The following is a 19,548-nucleotide window of genomic DNA, read 5'->3' on the forward strand; positions in this document are numbered from 1 at the left end:
CACTGCAGATGGTGAGAGCAGCCACAAAATTAAAAGACGCCTGCTTCTTGGGAGAAAAGCAATGACATACCTAGACAGCATCTTAAAAAGCAGAGACATCACCTTGCCAACAAAGGTCCGTATAGTTAAAGCTATGGTTTTCCCAGTAGTGATGTATGAAAGTGAGAGCTGGACCATAAAGAAGGCTGATTGCCGAAGAATGAATGCTTTTGAATTATGGTGCTGGAGGAGACTCTTGAGAGTCCCATGGACTGCAAGAAGATCAAACCTATCCATTCTGAAGGAAATCAGCCCTGAGTGCTCACTGGAAGGACAGATCCTGAAGCTGAGACTCCAATACTTTGGCCATCTCATGAGAAGAGAAGACTCCCTGGAAAAGACCCTGATGTTGGGAAATATGGAGGGCACAAGGAGAAGGGGACAACAGAGGTTGAGATGGTTGGACAGTGTTCTCGAAGCTACTAGCATGAGTTTGACTAAACTGCTGGAGGCAGTGGAAGACAAAAGTGCCTGGCGTGCTCTGGTCCATGGGGTCTCGAAGAGTCGGACATGACTAAACGACTAAACAACAACAACAAATTATGTTATTGATTGTGAGTCACTTTGTGACTCGTGTGAGTGAAAAGTGGCCTAGGTATACAAAACATGAAATGAATGAAAATGGCTGAGGGGAAAGAGGCAGTTATTAATGGGAAGAATCCCAAAAGGCGGCAGCTCAGGAGAAGCAGAGGCATGGCTAACCAGAGACACAAAAGGGAAAACATGGTTGGCTTCTTCCTGTCTACCTGAGTTGCCAACTTCTACTTCTCTCCAGGCTCCCAGGCTCTGACGTACATACGTAGCTGTCAAAAAAGTCACTACTGATTCTGTCACTGAGAATCCCAGCTCCTCCAATAAACAACTAAGGATCCCCAGAATTTGGAAAGTTGGACAAGGTGCTTGCTTCATTGATAATATTTGGAAGAAAGACTCTCAGGGAAATGTGACTTGTGACCCTCAGTAATTTTCAGCCATCTCAAAAGGGGCCTGTGGGTAGAAAATTTGATAACCCTAGCTTTAAAACTATATCAGCAGCAACAGAAAGGCAGTGCAGCTGGGTTGGGGGGGGTGAGTCAATTTGCCAAAATCTTTGGGGAATAAACAGAACGACTTTCAAAGAGCACCACAGATCCTGGGGGCCAAAACAGAAAAGTTCCTGCTTGTTGCTGAGACCAGTCTGACTTATAGAAGTTGAAAAGGTCTCAGTTGTTGTTTTGTAGAGATTGATTTGGCAGAGTTTCATATGGGCATCCTAACTAAGAGCTAGAACATTTTAAGGCTTAACTAGTAAAAACCAGCACCTTGGATTGCAAACCTAAGCATGTGTTTTCTGAAAAATATGTCACATTAAGATCAGTGAGGCTTAAGAATTAGCTTGTAAGTACAAGAGGTTAAGTAAAAGAAGTCACTCCACTGATTTTGAAACTTCAAAGCCATTTTTAATAGAGAAAAAGTAATTCAACAATTCCTCCTTGCCCCCCAGCTGCCACATTTTAACAGGGCACACATAACTTTACATCTCTATCTGCACATGTAACAAGGTGTGTAACAAGGTCTATTTTCCTACTTGGTTAGAACTACAGCTTCCATCATCCCTGCCCATTGGCCATGTCGGTTGGCTGTGGCTGATGAGAGTTAGATCCCACACTATTTGGATTACGCCAGGTTGACTATGCACAGATTCAAATGTCAATTACAGTACCATATGCATCTTGCTCAAAATTAAATTGGAAGATTTCAGCCTTGTGCAGTTGAAATCCGTCCAGTTGAAATTGAACAAATTAATTGCATGTGAAGAGAAGAGCTTAAAAGCTCATTTTGTGCTGGGCTTTCCTGGCATGAAGAAGCTTTTAAGCGTTGTCTTGCTTACCAGGCTCTGGGAGGCTCTTGCAGGAACTCAGACAGACCCATGGGATCCCCAAGCTTACTCGCTGGGCTGGTAAGCAAGCTGGAGAGCTTAAAAGCTCTCTGCCCTACCTTGGAAGGTAAGGATGGTCTCACGGGGGCAGTTTCAAGAGGGTGGTTTGCATATGCGTGTTTTTGTATACATGCACCATCCCCAGAATGTAGCCCTTGTACAAGATGCAATCATACAGCATTAAGCTTCTTTTTACATCAGAACAATCAGCATTCTCCCTGCTCTCTGGTGATTCACATGACTGTTCCTCTGGATTTGTGCATCAACGGTTCCAGGAAAGTTCGACAAAACATTCTTCAAGGAAATAACCAGGAAGAAAGAAAATGGGCGAAAAGCAATGTGTCTTCATATAGAAGTACAGATCAAGCTTTACAGATTACAAGCCTCCACAAACACTCAAGCAACCCATCACTCTCACCATTGCAACAAGTGAAGTCAGATTCAGGTAGGGGGGAAATGACAGAGTGGTGTTGGGGAATCAAGTGGTGCTCTCTATCTCTCCTGCACCCATCAAATTTTACAGTCAGAGGTTTAATATCTGCAACTTCTCACTATAAGCTTTTTCCTCACTCGAAGCATCCATAGGCTTTCTTTCCTGGGTGGATTCTCTGATGGCCAATGAAACACTCTCTAAAGCAGGAGTAGGGAGCCACCAGGCCACGGGCCAATTTAGGCCCATCAGACCTCCCTAATTTGGCTCACAGGGCCATTTTGGCACAGCCACGCCCATAGGCCCTACACCCAATACCATGCATGATATCAGGTCAGACACTGGGGCAGGAAAAATGTGGCCAGGCCGAAAAGGGGTCACAGGCATCACCAAAGATAGTCAGTGCTTGCACAGCCCTGTACCTTTGCCTGCATGGTCCAATTTCAAACTAAATCAAGTTTAGTTTAGAACAATTCCTTGTACAAGTCTCCCGGTGTGTTCTCAACCCGGTTTTCCAACAAAAGCTTCTACCACACTCCGTACATGTGAACGTTTTCTCCCCACTATGGATCCACAAATGTTTGAACACACAGTTTCTCCAGTGAAACTTTCCCCCACACTGTGGGCATCCATAAGGCATCTCCTATATGGAGCCTATGATGATCTTCAAGACAAACATTGTTCATTAAGGCTTTGCCACACGAGGGACATTGATAGAGTGCCTTCTCTGTAGGAGGAGTTTCCTGGATTACAAATCCTGGTGTGCTGGGGCACACATTCCCAGGCTGGGAGGAGTACGACAATTTTTTCACCCACACGTGCGCCACAGTTTCCTTTTGGGACTTGCGGCCTTCTAAGAGCTTGATGGGGTCCTTTTGTGTCTTCACCGTCTTCTTTCTCTGCTGCCCTTCAGGGTCCCATTCTGGTTCTTGAGCCAGTGTCATCTTACTTTGAGGAAATTCTGCTATCCTTCCATTAGATACACCCTCTCTCTCATTCCTTTCCTGCTGAGGAGTCTCCACCCTGAACTTACTTAGCCCCTCATTTCCTACAGGGATAGAGAGAAAGTTGAATTAACCCACACAATGTTTAATCAACCAATCAGTTTGATTAATTCTAAACACAGAGAATGAAACTTACATAGAGGTGTTGTGCTGGGTGGGGCAAATCCATTATTATAACTTCCTAGCAGGTGGATTGCTGTTGCTTACCAGGAGGGAGAGGGGAAAGGTCAGTGTGGTGCAAAGGCACTGGCAGAAGCACTGGTCTGTCTCACTCTGCTGGTGTGTTTGCACCATGCCAACCTCCTCATCCATCTATTGCCTGGTAAGCAGCAATAACCCACCTGCTGGGAAGCTGGCATAGCAACTCTGCCCCACCTACTGAGCCACTTCTGAAAGGGCATAATATGGGAAACATTTTACTGTTCTGTGTACTGTTTCATAAAATTAAAGAGTAACTTAATGAATGTATATAATACAAGGAAAACTGGGCAACTGGATTGGCCTCAGTGGTGGTCAAATCTGAAATCAAAGTTGCAATTAAGTCCCCAGCAGCTGTTCTGAGGAAGCACTGTTTTGCCCTCAGCTCCAGTTGCTGGACTACCCACCCCCCCCCGCAAAAAAATCCCCCAACAAAGCAGGTTTCCACAAGTCTATTTGATCATATCTGCAGCTTCAAAGTAATCTCTAACCTTTGGTGAGAGATGCCCTGGCAAGCAGTTGCTTCTTGCCTCTGGGCTCCATCTTGGTCTTGTGGATTCTCTGGTGGCCAGCAAGGGCATGTATCCCACAAAAGGTTTTCTCGCACTCAAAGCACTGGTAAAGTCCTTCCCGCGTGTGAATCTGCCTGTGCTGAGCGAGGTTTGAGGAGCAAGTTCTGGACCCGCGACGGAGTTTTTTCTCTTGTGGTGGATCTGCGATTCCTTCTGCAAACTCCTGGCTCATACCATGCAGAGTCGGCTCTCCCTGCTTCATCCCTCGGTCACTCATTTGAGGCCACATCACTCCAGGACTCAGGGAAACACCAGGACTCAAGGGAACAGTGTCCTGGGGTTCTTCTGATCGTTTCACAGATGGGCCTTGTCGCTCAGGGCTTCCTTGCTGAGAATTTTCAGTTTCCTTCCTGTTCATGCTCCTTCCTGTCGTGAAGGTGAGAAAACACAGGGGGGATCATTGCTATTTTATACAAGAGCCAATTCTGCATTGTAAAGAGAACTGAGCTTTGAGCAAACCCTGAACACCCGGCCTCAATATCTGCTGTCCAGAGAAAATATGCCAGCGATAATCAGTTGCTCAGGTCCTGCTCATGGGATTCCCATGGACATCTGCTTGGCTGCTGCCAGAAAAATATACTGGACTAGATGCTTCTTAGGCCTAATCTAGCAGAACTGGTCATGATGGTAATGTCAATATCAGCCGCAGTCTTGCATCTGGGTATCAGTTGCTGGGAATCATATGAGCTGGTTTGCTCTTCTCATGGTCCTGCTTGTAGTTTTCCAAGGGACATAGTAGGGGAAATAAGGTGCTGGGCTAGGGTGCAGGATTTGATCATGGGTGCAGGCTCTCTTTCTTACATTCTTCTCCTGTGATATGGGAATAATAGGGACCACTATCCCCCTAACAAGATTACTGGAAGTACAAACACAGCCAATATCTCCATCTCAGTCTCTTCTCTCTCTAACTAATAAAGGATCTTGAGAAGCAGGGGGATGGGAAAGGACCTTCTCTGTGTTTTAGACTCTGAATTGCGCCTGCAAGTCAGAGCAGGTAGTATTGGATTAGATGGGGCAAGACACTGATGTGGTTTCAGGCTATTGCCTATGTACTCATCGCCACCACGATGTAGCCATGGAGTCTCTGTGATAACCCTTACCTGAGAGAGTCTTACCTGGGAATGTATCTTTATGCTCAGAGTTTGGGAGAAATACTAATTTTTCTTGTCCAACCAGGCTGGGGAAGACCACTGGTCCTCCTACAGGTTGGAGACACAATTGATGAATGGGGAGAAAAGAGGGGTTTGTCTCACAACTGGGAGAAATATGGATGCCAGACATATCCAGTGCTTTTGGGGTGTGACAGCAGTGTACATAAGCTTGAGACATTTACCTGAGAAAGCAACGGTCTCATCCTCCTCCACCAAAACTTTCCAGTACACAGGGCTCTGAATGGGATTGAGCACAGCCTTCTCTGTTGTATCCGACAAGGCAGTTGCACCCTTCAAATCAACTGTCCCCTGAAACTACAAGAGGGTTTCCTGCTCTGAATGCAGAACTGTAGACAGGTCACATTCATGCCATACATTTAAAGCTAATTCGTTCCCTCCAAAGAAACCTGGATGCACTGTTGTTTGTTCTGGGTGCTGGGAACTGTAACTGTATGAGGAATAAGCAGCAGTTCCAAGGATTCCTTGGCAGGTGCTTTTAAATGCATGGTGTCAGAAATGTGTCCCCCGCCCCGAGCACAGCAGAAGAGTCGGCCTCAGAAACTGAGCTAAAGGAACAATGGGCCAACTGCAGATGAGAGCTGTTTGTCAGAGTTTAGAGAGGACAGCCCAGCCCCACTCCTTCCCAAGGAAGAAGCTGTTAGCTCCCAAGGAGAGGAAGAGTTGGAAGTCAGCCAGAGCGTTGGCAGGCAACCATCAGATAAGCCAAAGTCTGAGTCTGTGTCTTCTGGGACTGGGGAGGAGACAGGCCAGCCGTTCAGTCCCCGTACTAGAAGATGGGAGAAGCTCAGAGAACAACGGAAGGGAAGGAGAAGAACAGCTCAATTTTGGGGTTCTTCCTGTTGGGGAAGGGACAATGAGACAGACTGAGCAACTACTGTTAATGAGAGCAGGCGGGAAGACCGGGCTCTGGATATGTTTCTTCATGTAAAGAAACTTACATAAAACTGACGGGGAGTCGTTGCTGCTTATTAGGCTGCTTGATTGCCAGAGATCATTATATATGGCATGGATGTGACCTGGAAAATACCTTCTTAGCCAACCAGTATAATTTCCTGCTTGGTGCAGGAGATTCAGAGCTAGAGTTCTCCAGATTCAGATTGAAGATCTCCAGCAATTCTTACCATCAAAATGTTTCTCCTCATGTCCAACCAAAATCTCCCTTCCTGCCACTTAAATCCCTTAAATCTAGCCCCTTAGGTCCCTCACTATCACATATGCATCTGCTTCCTATAGAAACTAAGGTTTTTAGTGAAGTAGCACCAGTACTTTAAAACACAGTTTAGAGAAACAAACTGTTGCTTGTCCAGTTGTTTGCAGGACAACCAATGGTTTGTTGAACAACCCAGTGGAGGAGCTTCATGCTCCGGCACTGGGGGGCGGAGAGCAGGCAGGGGTGCTGGTGTGCGTCTCAGGGGCGTGGCGCCCAACGCAGGTGGGGGGCAGCCGTGATGGTCAGCCGTGCTCCCCCCGCCCCTCTCTGCCTCTGCCAGTGGAACAACCTATGGGTTAGTGCAGCATTGGCAAATCATTGCCCATGGCTTCATTAGGCTGGACAGGCCTCCATGGTCATTTTGGGCAAATCAGTCAACAATAGGAAAAACTAAAATGAAAAAGATGGCACTTTCTGAATTTGGCAGCAAGGTGACAGAAAAAAGCTGCCCAATTCAAAAAACAGACTTTTTGATGCAAAGAAAGATTCAGGAGCCCGCAGGAGGAGGGGAGACACCAGGACAGCTAACGCATGAACCCACCTCATCCAAGACACCTTCTGCCAGCTCTGATCCACCAGGGCAATGCAAGGGAGCAGAGACACTTGGGGATGCTGTTATGCTGGCTGTAAGAGACAAGAACAGGTTATGTTTTCAGAAGCAACATTTGTATTGTCATTTATTTCAGTCGTTTCCATGATCCATCCCTTCTCAAAACATAATCAAAGCGGCTTACAAGTATCAGAGAATTTGGACACACACAGGAGGAGATCCACTTGTGGCAGCCACAGATCACAACAGCCATTCCACTTGTGGACACCCTGTTCTTAGCGGAGCACAACAGCCAAATCCAATGGGCTGCTTGGACCGGGAGAGTTATTGTGTTAGCACTACCTATTTTGCCCTCCTCTGCACAACAAAAAGAGCTTGCTCAGCGACATCAAAAATTCCAGACCACCTGCCAACTCCCTGCCCCATTACCAATCTCCATCCCCTCACATTTCACCCCAAACTCCACCCTCCCCTCCCAGTTTGCCCAGTCCCAAGATTCCCCCAATTGCTGCTCATGTTTCTCCCCTTCATCCCCCCTCCCTTTCTGTCCACACACTTCCTTCTATCAGCAGTGGCAGCTGTCGGGGTCAAAGGGGGGGATGAGGGGTGGGCATAGAAAGGCCTGCCTTGGCCACCTGCCTGCCCCACTTGCTCGGCCGGCCTATGGCGAGCCACTTAACCCTTACATAGAAGCGTGGCACCACCATCACCCTGCTGCTTTGCTTCCTTGCAGATCTCTCTCTCGGTGGAGTGGGCCGCCATCTCCTCTGCTCTCAAGAAACTCTGGGTCATCTTCTGCAACGGCTCCTGAAACAGCAAGGAAAATTCCATCCCATAAAGTGGATTGAAACAGAAACATTAGGGATGGAGGCCATACTCAATTTCTGAACTCCTGTTTCCTTGGGGACACCGCTCTGGAAGTGGCTTAATGTTATGGGGAGTGCAGTTCAGTGGGAGGACAGGTGTTCTGCATGCAGAAGATCCCAAGCTAAGTCCCCGTTTTAGTTTTGTTCTTTAAAAGGATCAGGTAGCGGGAAACGGCTGCTGATGGCCAGAGCAGGAGACAATGGCCTGACTCACTTGAAGTGAGCTGTACAGTGGTACCCCGCAAGACGAATGCCTCGCAAGACGGAAAACCCGCAAGACGAAAGGGTTTTCTGTTTTGGAGGCGCTTCGCAAGACGAATTTCCCTATGGGCTTGCTTCGCAAGACGAAAGCCCATAGGGAAATCTCCGGGGACCTCTTTTAAATGCTGGTGGTGGGGAGCAAAGCCTTTCCCCCCCTCCGGCCTTCAGAAGAGGTCCAGGAAGGCCGGCGGGGGCCGAAAGGCTTTGCTCCCCACCGCCAGCATTTTAAAAGCAGTCCGGGATAGCAGGGAAGAGCTTCCCGCTATCGCGGACGGCTTTTGAAGGCAGGCGGGGGGGAGCAAAGACTTTCGCCCCCCGCCCGCCTTCAGAAGAGGTCCAGGACCTCTTCTGAAGGCGGGCGGGGGGCAAAAGTCTTTGTCCCCCCTGCCTGCCTTCCCAGGGGCTTTTACATCGCCCCGGACAGCGGAGAAGTCCTCCGCTGTCCCGGGCGATTTTAAAATGCCGCCCGCCAGCATTTTAAGACCGCCCCAGACAGCGGAGAAGTCCTCCGCTGTCCCGGGGTTTTTTAAAATGCTGGGGGTGGGAAGAAAAGCCCTTGTCCCCCCCCAGCCTTCAGAAGAGGTCGGGGGACAGACTGTCCCCGGACCTGGTCTGAAGGCGGTTTCCATAGGAACGCATTAATTGATTTTCAATGCATTCCTATGGGAAACCGTGCATCGCAAGACGAAAAACTCGCAAGAAGAAAAAACTTGCGGAACGAATTAATTTCGTCTTGCGAGGTACCACTGTATTTCACTTTTGAAACTTTATTTACTTTATTGTTTCCTTCAATTTAAATCCTGCCCTTCCTCCGAAAGGAGCCCAAAGGGGGAAACATATCAAGAGAAAACTATTTCAAAACCATCCTAAAAACAGTTAAAACATTTGTGGCACAATGGGTCAGTGTACCTGGCTGTTAACCAGAAGGCTGGTGGTTCAAGCCCACCCAGGGACAGCTTTGGGCAGGATTCCTGCTTTACAGGGGGTTAGACTAGATGACCCTTGGGGTCCCTTCTACAACTCTACAATTCTATGAATCTAGTATTTTAAAACAGTGATCTCAGGTGTGCCAGGAACAGTGGTTTTCACTCACCAAATACCTGGGTAAACAGACATACTTCGCAAGAAGGGAGGGCATTCCACAAACAGGAGACCCTATCATAGGCTTTCTCTGCACCAACTTAACAGCACCAACTTTGCAGCCCCCAGTGGTGGTACCACCAAAATGGCCTTGATCCACACCTTTTACTTATTTTGTTTAATTTCCAGCCTCCCCCGCCCCACAAAAGAAGTCAGCATTGGGCTATTTTGATATTTTTTCCCCTCCCTACCCCCCCCCATTTCTTAAGATGTGGTTCCCTTCTACGATTGGATTAAAGACTTATACAAACTCGCAACATGTGAACAATCTGTATATAAAAGCAGACTTGCCATGGACAAATTCATTCTTACAGCTACTGTAATAGGTTAAGAATTTGTGAGGTGCAATAACCTTGCAAAATATACAATTTTGGGTTTCCCCCCTCCCCACTTTTATTTTCTCTTCTACACAGGTTCTGTTTCTCTTTTTTGCTTTCTCTCTTTTATTTACATCTCACCATGTTTAGTGCACATATAATTATGTACTTTTTGAACTTTCAATAAAAATGTTTAATTGTTATTATTTTTAAAAACGTTTTGCATTCCCATGAGGTTTCTCCATTCCTATTGTGCCTGAACGAAGCTTGTGGAGACTGGTGGTCCATGGACCAGTTTGGGAACCTCTGCTGTAGATCAAGCCTATATTAATGGCACTAGAGCAAGGCAGGCCTCTTTTCTCAGCAGTTGGCAACCCACATCACCCCTCTGCGCTGGCTTCAAACAGACAGGCCATTAAGTTTTCACATCATGCAAATCTCACCTCCAGTCTCCACATCTTGGCCTCTTGATGGTTCTTCAGGAGGTCTTCTGCCAGGGCCACTGCCTGGGCGCAGGCTTTTGGGCTACATTTCTCCATCCTCTTCTGGGTTTCCTGGGGCAGGATGGCCAGGAACTGCTCCAGGACCACCAGATCCAGGATCTGCTCCTTGGTGTGTTTCTCTGGCTTCAACCACTGACGACAAAGCTCACGGAGCTGGCCATATGCCCTCTGCGGGTCTTCCACCTCCTGGAAGCGGAACTGCCTGAAGCACTGGCGCTGGACCTCCATTTTGATTGCATCCCCTTGCAATATGGCAGCCTTCACTTTCCCATAGTCCTCTCTGTCGCCAGCAGCCAGATTTCTAAAGGCTCTTGCTGCTTCTCCGCCAAGGGCCGGCACAAGCCGGGCTGCCCACTCTTCTCTCGGCCATTGACAAGCTTCGGCAACTTTCTCAAAGGAGACCAGGAACCTTTCAGGATCATCTTCCGACAGTATGAGCTGTGTCAATCCTGGATTCTCCAGAGTCAGCTTTGGAGGCTGGAGGTCCTTCAGGGATTCTTCAGGTTGGCTCACCCTCTGCTGTGGCGGCCGCTCCTGGGTTTGCTGGTTAACATTTTGTGGTGCTGCCCCTCTTGGAAACTCTTCAAAGTGGGCAATGCCTGGACCTTTTCCCAGGTCTTCACAGCTTATCTCCATTTTTGACCCTCAGTTTCCCTCCCCCCCTTATTCTCTTGGCAAAATCCTGTCAGTTACAACAGGTAGTTTTATGCACATTTCTGAGGCCTTGAGCCTTTTCTTGAGAAAATTCCCCAAGAGCGTAGTCTTGGGTGGCGGGGATACTCCCTACAGGAAAGAGATAAGAGTAGAAAATAAGTACAGTGGTACCTCGGGTTAAGAACTTAATTCATTCTGGAGGTCTGTTCTTAACCTGAATCTGTTCTTAACCTGAAGCACCACTTTAGCTAATGGGGCCTCCTCCTGCTGCTGTGCCACCAGAGCACGATTTCTGTTCTCACCCTGAAGCAAAGTTCTTAACCCGAGGTACTATTTCTGGGTTAGCGGAGTCTGTAACTTGAAGCATCTGTAACCCAAGGTTCCACTGTATCTGTTTAGTTACATGATACATACTTGAGGGAGAAGCCAACTTTTGTTCTTTATTTCTACCAACTCCCCCCCCCAAAAAAAAATAATAATTAAGAAACAGCTTGGACAGTGTCTTGCCAAAGGCAAGGGGCTTCTTTCTCTGGGATACAGAAACAATACAAGACACAAGTGATAAGGCTAAGGTTGCAGGTTCAATCCCTGTCTGGGACAGCTGCATATTCCTGCATTGCAGGTGGTTGGACTATACTATAACAATAAAAAAAAAAATATTTATACCCCAACCTTCCCAGTTCAGAAAACCGGGCTCAGAGCGGCTGACAACAAATTTAAAACACTTACTTGTAGAAGCAGCATAAAATACAGTATAAAAACATGACTAACAATAAAATTCAAAGTTCAGAAATCAATTTGGGGGGAAATCCATCTAATAAGCATTAGATAGTCACCAGATGATTGTCAGGATCCCTTCCAACTCTACAGTTCTAAGAAGTCTCAAGATTAATTAAACAGCAGGCAGATCATAAATAAGAATATACCATACCAAGCAAGCAAGCAATGTCTCCTTTCAGCTGCTGGGAGCCCCCACCGTAGCCTTGAATCCCAGGGGCCTTATAGGTTTCCTCAAGGCTTGTTTGCTGAATGACTCCCCCGCCCCCCCGCCCCCCCCTGAGAGAGCGAGAGAGCGCTAAATTGCTCACACCTGGGGTGGACCACATAATCTGGGCTGCAGCTGCCAAGAAAAAGCCTAACACCACTCCAAGGTCATTAATCATGGGATGGGATACTCCCAACGTAATATCTCTTGCAGGTATTAAACTGGCAGGTGGACAAATTACACAATCGAGCAAAATCATGCTAACTGCCAACCTAGGAGAGCAGTGAAGGACCATATAAATGTTTCCCATGCAGATGGATATTTTTTATAAAACACAACTTTCCTCCCAAGGCACTTTGAGATAACCTGTTTATTGCAGGGTTGATTAGATGGCATCAGCTATTTAATGAACACACATTCATTGTTTGCATTAAGGAGAGATGCTGCTGCATCAGAACAAGCACATTTTCCTGTCACTTTCCTTATTGAAAAAAGCCTAGTCTTTTAGAAAATCAGGGCTTGCCTCAAAGATTCCTAGAAATGGGAGCTTCACCCTCACAGAGCTACAATTCCCAGCACCCTTAAACAACTTGTCCCATAATTCATTGGGGTAAGTCATGTGCTTTGAAAGTATAATGTGCATCTGCCATCAGTATTATTTTTTTCAGGTGTGAGGAAAGACTGACTCATTTTGTTGATGGGGACAATATATTCCACATAGAAAATAAGGATTCAGATGCAGATTGTTCTTCAGTCTTGGGTCCTTAGATGTCCAGGGACTTTTTCCCCCAAGGAGCTCAAAATCTGCCATACATAGTTCTCTTCTTTCTCATTTAATCTCCATAACAACCCTGTGAGGTAGGTTAAGCTGAGAGAAACAGGGACTGGCTCATGGATGAGCCGGGATTTGAACTCTAATCCCCCAGGTCCTAAGGTCCTAGTCTGATCCTTTTAACAACTTCACTACACGGGCTAAGCTTTGAGGCTTTCTTTTTTTAAAAATAGGTTCAACACGAAAGGAAAAGCGCAGGAAAGAAAGAGGAAAATAAGCAGATTCTGGCACCCCTTTTAATATAATGTTACATTATTCTTACAATGGCCACGTTGGGCAATTTGTGGAAGGGACGAGCTGAAATGGCAGTTGATCCCAGCCAAACTGATGGGAGGGGTTGCTGGTGGAGATTGTTCTGGGAGGGGAGGAGCCAAAACACCAGATGGGGGATAGATGGGAGAGGCCTCACTGCCTCTGTCCCTCAAAGATTCCTGGGAACTCTGGTTTGCTAAGAGCGCTGGGCATTTTTAGGGGACTCCCTATTCAATTGACGCGGCAAGCTAAAAAAGCCAATGCAATTCTGGGCCTCATCAATAGGAGTATAGCATCTAGATCAAGGGAAGTAATAGTGCCACTGTATTCTGCTCTGGTCAGACCTCACCTGGAGTACTGTGTCCAGTTCTGGGCACCACAATTCAAGAAGGACACTGAGAAACTGGAACGTGTCCAGAGGAGGGCAACCAAAATGGTCAAAGGCCTGGAAACGATGCCTTATGAGGAACGGCTAAGGGAGCTGGGCATGTTTAGCCTGGAGAAGAGGAGGTTAAGGGGTGATATGATAGCCATGTTCAAATATATAAAAGGATGTCATATAGAGGAGGGAGAAAGGTTGTTTTCTGCTGCTCCAGAGAAGCGGACACGGAGCAATGGATCCAAACTACAAGAAAGAAGATTCCACCTAAACATTAGGAAGAACTTCCTGACAGTAAGAGCTGTTTGACAGTGGAATTTGCTGCCAAGGAGTGTGGTGGAGTCTCCTTCTTTGGAGGTCTTTGAGCAGAGGCTTGACAACCATATGTCAGGAGTGCTCTGATGGTGTTTCCTGCTTGGCAGGGGGTTGGACTCGATGGCCCTTGTGGTCTCTTCCAACTCTATGATTCTATGATTCTATGATTCTATTCCCTTCACAGGGACTCTGGTGGCGCTGTAGGTTAAACCAGTGTTTCCCAACCGGTGTTCCGCGGCACACTAGTGTGCCGCGAGACGTTGACTGGTGTGCCGTGGGAGGGAGGCGGGCGAGTCGGGTGGCGAGAGGCGGGGCGGCGGCGGCGAGCACACGTGGGGCGGCGAGCGAGCGAGCTCCCACATCCCATCGCCGCTCGCTTCGGCCGGCCTACTGGAGGAAGGCGTGAAAACCTCACGCATGCGCAGGCCTTCCGCCTGCGACAGCCCAGTAGGCCGGCCGAAGCGAGCGGTGATGGGATGTGGGAGCTCGCTCGCTCGCCGCCCCGCGTGTGCTCGCCGCCCGACTCGCCCGCCTCCCTCCCACGGCACACCAGCCTACCTCCCTGCTTTTTCCAATTAAGGCAACCTCCACTCTCCTGCCCCTCTGCGTTTCTCACCCCAAAGCCTTGTGGGCAGCAGGAAGTGGGGCCGTCCTGTCTCTACCCCACGCCGGGTGGCTGCTGACACGTCCCTTGGGCAGGAGAGGCATCCGGCTGGATGAAGGCAGCGACGCCGGGGGAACGAAACAGCACGGCAGGTCTGAGCTGGCGCCTGGAAGGACACAGATTGCTTCATGTCGCTGCATTCCACAGCTCCGAGGCTGGCAGGTGAATGCGTGCACTTCTCTCTCTCGTTTTATTTAATGTGCATTTTAGAAGCATGTGGAAATATCCTGCGTCATCAACCACTTTGGGGAAAGTGTGCGTGTGTGTGTTTGGGGCTAGATTTCATGCATGCCTTTTTTTTAAGTTCTCTTCCTGCTTCATCCACATTCACCCCCCAAAAGGCCATTTTCTGCGTGCTGAATAAATTCTGCAACTTACTATTTCATAATAAAGTAATTATAAAATACTTTCTTTGTGTTTATTTGATTCCTATTAAAGAGAGTTACTTTATATATAGTCAATATAGGCACAGAGTTAATTTTTTAAACATTTTCTAATGGTGGTGTGCCGCGAGATTTTTTTCATTAAACAAGTGTGCCTTTGCCCAAAAAAGGTTGGGAAACACTGGGTTAAACCACTGAGCCTAGGACTTGCTGATCAGAAGGTCGGCAGTTTGAATCCCTGCGACGGGGTGAGCTCCCGTTGCTCGGTCCCTGCTCCTGCCCACCTAGCAGTTCGAAAGCACGTCAAAAGTGCAAGTAGATAAATAGGTACCGCTCCGGCGGGAAGGTAAATGGCATTTCCGTGCGCTGCTCTGGTTCGCCAGAAGCTGCTTAGTCATGCTGGCCACATGACCCGGAAGCTGTACGCTGGCTCCCTCAGCCAATAAAGCGAGATGAGCGTGCAACCCCAGAGTCGGTCACGACTGGACCTAACGGTCAGGGGTCCCTTTACCTTTACCCCCTTCACAGAACCACAATATGCAGAGTGGTTTTTTAACCATTAGTCCGTCTTCCAAGGGAACTCTGGGAACTATAGTTCTCTGAAGGAAATAGGGAGTCTCCTATTAACTCTGAGCACTCATAACAAACTACAGTTCCCAGTACTCTCTTTTTGTGGCCATTCATTTTTCTCTTTGATGGAACAGGCACAGAAGTCCATCCTCTGCCCACCTGTTTCAGAGGACTGGGTTCAGACCAAATGAATACAAAGGAAGAGCTTCATCCGGTGCATGAGAGGCTTTCCTTGTGTGGACAGTGTCAGTCAGGCTCTCCAGGTACTTGACCACTGGCCATGCTGCCTGGCGCTGATGGGAGTTGTAGTCCAAAAGTACATCAAGGGCACTACGTTAGGGAAAGCTGCTCACCACCTTAATGGAACTACACCAGGTGCGGGCAACTTTCAGCCCTCCGGACGCGCCAGGTTCTGCCCAATTTCGGTGGGGCAGGGGCAGCGTGCGTGCATGACGTTATGTGCATGGTGCGTGTGGGTTCGCTGCGGCCACAGGTAGGCCCTGAAAGGCCAGTTGCAGCTGCAGGAGAGCCCCTGCTCAGTGGCGTAGCGTGGGTTGTCAGCACCCGGGGCAAGGCAAGTAATTTGCGCCCCCTAACACGTGGATTTGCGCCCCCTAACCCTAACCCCCAGATGTTGCGCCCGGTGCTGCCGGCCCCCCCTGCACTCCCACGCTACGCCACTGCCCCTGCTTTAACATTTTGGGGGGCCTTGCTCCCCCAATGGCACACCTGCTGAACTACAACTCCCATCAGCTCCACTTGGCATGGTTAGGGATCAGGGGTGGTGGGAGATGTATGGGGGCACAGGTACTCCACTTTTTATTTTCAAATATATATATATTTTAAAAAATTCTTGGCTAAAACTAAAATGGTATGGCCATTTGTTAGCAAAATAGATTTAAATCAATGCAGCCCAATTTGCTGGGCGTAATCTAAGCCAGTCATAGTTCTTCCTGCCCCACGTTTTTCTCTCTCACTCTGATGTTGGACTCAGGCAGGGAATTTGTTGATGAATTACCTCTGAGCACGTGCAGAATGCTAGGTCCAGAGCCGCCTCAGTAAATCAGCCGCTTTCCATGAGTCAAGGATAAGGAGCAAAGCTCATGGCTGGTTGCCAGGCAGTCTGTTGCTAAGCGCCCAGAGAGAGAAGGCCTAAGCCAGCTATCTGAAATGCCTTCCTTCCCCATATTGGATCATTTCTAATATCTGTTTGCCTGTTGCAATTGTAAGGGCATGTAGTAAATTCATGTTTAAGTTTTTTTAAATGGTGAGGTGCAAAGTAATTGAATAAGTATTGCTGGGTGTAGGGGAACTTTATAACCTAATATTCTTTCCCAATAGGTTTTTATTCTTTCTCAATATCGCATTGTCTTTTTTTTTTTTTTTAATAATACTTATTACTTTTAAACCTTACAAAAAGGAGAAAAGCAAAACATACAGTACAATATATATATCACATTGTCAACTTACCAGTACATTTCCACCACATGTGTAAAAAGTACCCCCCCCCCCAGTCAGAGAGAATAATTTTAATTTTTATCAGGGTTATATATAACCATTATTACATAACAATTTTCTCTGATACCTGAGTCCAAAAGAGAACCTATTGTGCTGATGTTCAAAAATTCTCCTAGATCTCTATTGGAATATTTCCCCTCATATTCTATGCCCATTTTACCATGAAGTCTTGAACATAAGGAAGTAATAAATTTTACATGTTTGCCAGCCAGTGTTTATTTGTTTATTTAAAAAAAAATATTTTATTTTTTACCAACCACCAAAACACAAACAGTGTTTATTTGTTTAATGTACTATCTCCCCCACCAAAAAACAACAACATTCAGTCAATTTGCTAATTAGACCAGGGATTTGTAGAATATTCTTGTACATGGGATATCCATTTGAAAACATTGAAACTACAGTTATCAAATTGCCAGTATCATAATGCCATTGTACAGATCTGTGGCACAACGCACACTCTAGGTAATACCTTGACTCAAAAAGGATATTGTAGAGCAGGAAAAGGGCAACTAAAATGATCGAGGGGGTTGGAGCGACTCCGCTATGCAGAAGAGTTCCAAAGTTTGGGGCTTTTTAGTTTAGAGATAAGGCAAGTAAAAGGAGACATGCTAAGATGTACATAAGCAGGGCTATTTTTCTAGAAAAACAGGTGATGGATCTCACGTTGAACACCTCCATTGTCCTCTTACATTGGCAATGGCGCCCACCTGATAGGTGCCGGAACAGAGTCCTGGCGAGTCCTGGCTGAAAAAAGCCCTGGATGGAATAATAGCCAACTCAGATGCCTTTAAAAGGGAATTAGACAAATTTATGGATAATAGGGCAATTAATGGCTACTAGGCATGAGAGCTGGACGCAGGTGACGCTGTGGGTTAAACCACAGAGCCTAGGGCTTGCCAATCAGAAGGTCGGCGGTTCGAATCCCCGCAACAGGGTGAGCTCCCGTTGCTGGGTCCCTGCTCCTGCCAACCTAGCAGTTCGAAAGCACGTCAAAGTGCAAGTGGATAAATAGGTACTGCTCCAGCGGGAAGGTAAACGGCGTTTCCGTGCACTGCTCTGGTTCGCCAGAAGTGGCTTAGTCATGCAGGCCACATGACCCGGAAGCTGTACACCGGCTCCCTCAGCCAATAAAGCGAGATGAGTGCCGCAACACCAGAGTCGTCCGCGACTGGACCTAATGGTCAGGGGTCCCTTTACCTTTACCTAGGCATGAGAGCTGCATGCTGCCCTCCAATGTCAGAGGCAGCATGCTCCTGTTGTTTGGGTTTGCAAGCAGATGTTATGCTGCAGTGCTGCCCTCCAAGGTTGGCGTCTCCATCCCAGGGAGTAAAAGCTTTTTAGCAAAACACTTTTCCCCCCTTCAAATGCTTTTTATTGATTTTTTCACAAACATATATAAAACTTAATCTTTTACAATTATCATTTTGTGTCATCTTATTTACACTGCGTAAGTTCACGCCCAGACTTCCTTCCTTCCCTGCTTCGGTTTTTTAAATTTATATCTTCTCTTGCAGATTCTTATTCACCCTCTATACACAACACATGTTAACCCTGCTATAGTTTTTAGACTTCTACAGTTAATTCTTACGTATGCAACAAATTTACTCCACTCTTCTTCAAACTTTGTCCGTTTTTGGTCTTGAATTTTATAAGTCATTTTAGCCAGTTCTGTATACAGTGGTACCCCGCAAGACGAACGCCTCGCAAGACGGAAAACCCGCTAGACGAAAGGGTTTTCCGTTTTGGAGGCGCTTCGCAAAACGAATTTCCCTATGGGCTTGCTTCGCAAGACGAAAGCCCATAGGGAAATCTCCGGGGACCTCTTTTAAATGCTAGCGGTGGGGAGCAAAGCCTTTCCCCCCCCACCGGCCTTCAGAAGAGGTCCAGGAAGGCTGGCGGGGGCCGAAAGGCTTTGCTCCCCAGCGCCAGCATTTTAAAAGCAGTCCGGGATAGCAGGGAAGCGCTTCCTGCTATCCCGGACGGCTTTTGAAGGCAGGAGAGATCCGCGAAGCCTGGGCGCGCTGATGTCAACGCGCGCAGGCTTCGGCATGCCGGCAAGTCTCTGCCAGCAGCGGCAGCGCTGCCGCTGCTGGCGGAAAGGTCCGGGAAGCCTGGGCCGGACAGCTTTTGAAGGCAGGCGGGGGGAGCAAAGACTTTCGCCCCTGCCAGCCTTCAGAAGAGGTCCAGGACCTCTTCTGAAGGCTGGCGGGGGGCAAAAGTCTTTGTCCCCCCTGCCTGCCTTCCCAGGGGCTTTTAAATCGCCCCGACAGTGGAGAAGTCCTCCGCTGTCCCGTGGTTTTTTAAAATGCTGGGGGTGGGAAGAAAAGCCCTTGTCCCCCCCCCCCAGCCTTCAGAAGAGGTCGGGGGACAGACTGTCCCCGGACCTGGTCTGAAGTCGGTTTCCCTAGGAACGCATTAATTGATTTTCAATGCATTCCTATGGGAAACCGTGCATCGCAAGATGAAAAACTCGCAAGAAGAAAAAACTTGCGGAACGAATTAATTTCGTCTTGCGAGGCACCACTGTACTCAAAAACTTTGGTCTGCCACTCCATTACCGTTAGCAAAACACTTAACCAAGACAGCAGGGTTCTAGGGACACCATACTCCCCACAAACGAAGCACGGGGAATCTGGAGAGCTGTGTTGTTTCCAGAAGGCGCAAGAGGGATACCCTATATCCTGCTACCTCCCAGACCCCACCATGTACATCTGCAAGGCTTCATGTGACAACAGCTCCCCAGCACCAATCCACCCAAACACACCAGAAAAACAATTGAAATAAAAACAGTTTTTAAAAACCAACAACCAAAT

General features: G+C 47.6%; 1 protein-coding gene across 6 annotated transcripts; it reads right to left on the reverse strand.

The window, feature by feature from the left end:
* Positions 1-2,396: 2,396 nt before the first annotated feature.
* LOC308580542 (zinc finger protein 202-like) lies at positions 2,397-16,523 on the reverse strand. 6 transcript variants are annotated; one of them, XM_081182349.1, is made up of 8 exons: positions 16,233-16,523; positions 10,121-10,963; positions 7,780-7,900; positions 7,085-7,167; positions 5,495-5,627; positions 5,277-5,360; positions 4,081-4,527; positions 2,397-3,435 (listed from the first exon to the last, which is right to left on the reverse strand). In XM_081182349.1, exons 2-8 carry the CDS (start codon positions 10,814-10,816, stop codon positions 2,951-2,953), a joined length of 2,049 nt encoding a protein of 682 aa, XP_081038475.1. In that variant the 5' UTR covers positions 10,817-10,963; positions 16,233-16,523; the 3' UTR covers positions 2,397-2,950. The 6 variants fall into 6 exon arrangements, with proteins under 6 accessions (XP_081038475.1, XP_081038472.1, XP_081038474.1 ...); XM_081182346.1 differs by lacking the exon at positions 16,233-16,523 and adding an exon at positions 12,914-13,137; XM_081182348.1 differs by lacking the exon at positions 16,233-16,523 and adding an exon at positions 12,506-12,895.
* Positions 16,524-19,548: the final 3,025 nt, after the last annotated feature.

This window comes from Podarcis bocagei (genome assembly GCF_964188305.1).
Source record: "Podarcis bocagei genome assembly, chromosome: 2".
Taxonomy (NCBI): Eukaryota; Metazoa; Chordata; class Lepidosauria; order Squamata; family Lacertidae; genus Podarcis; species Podarcis bocagei.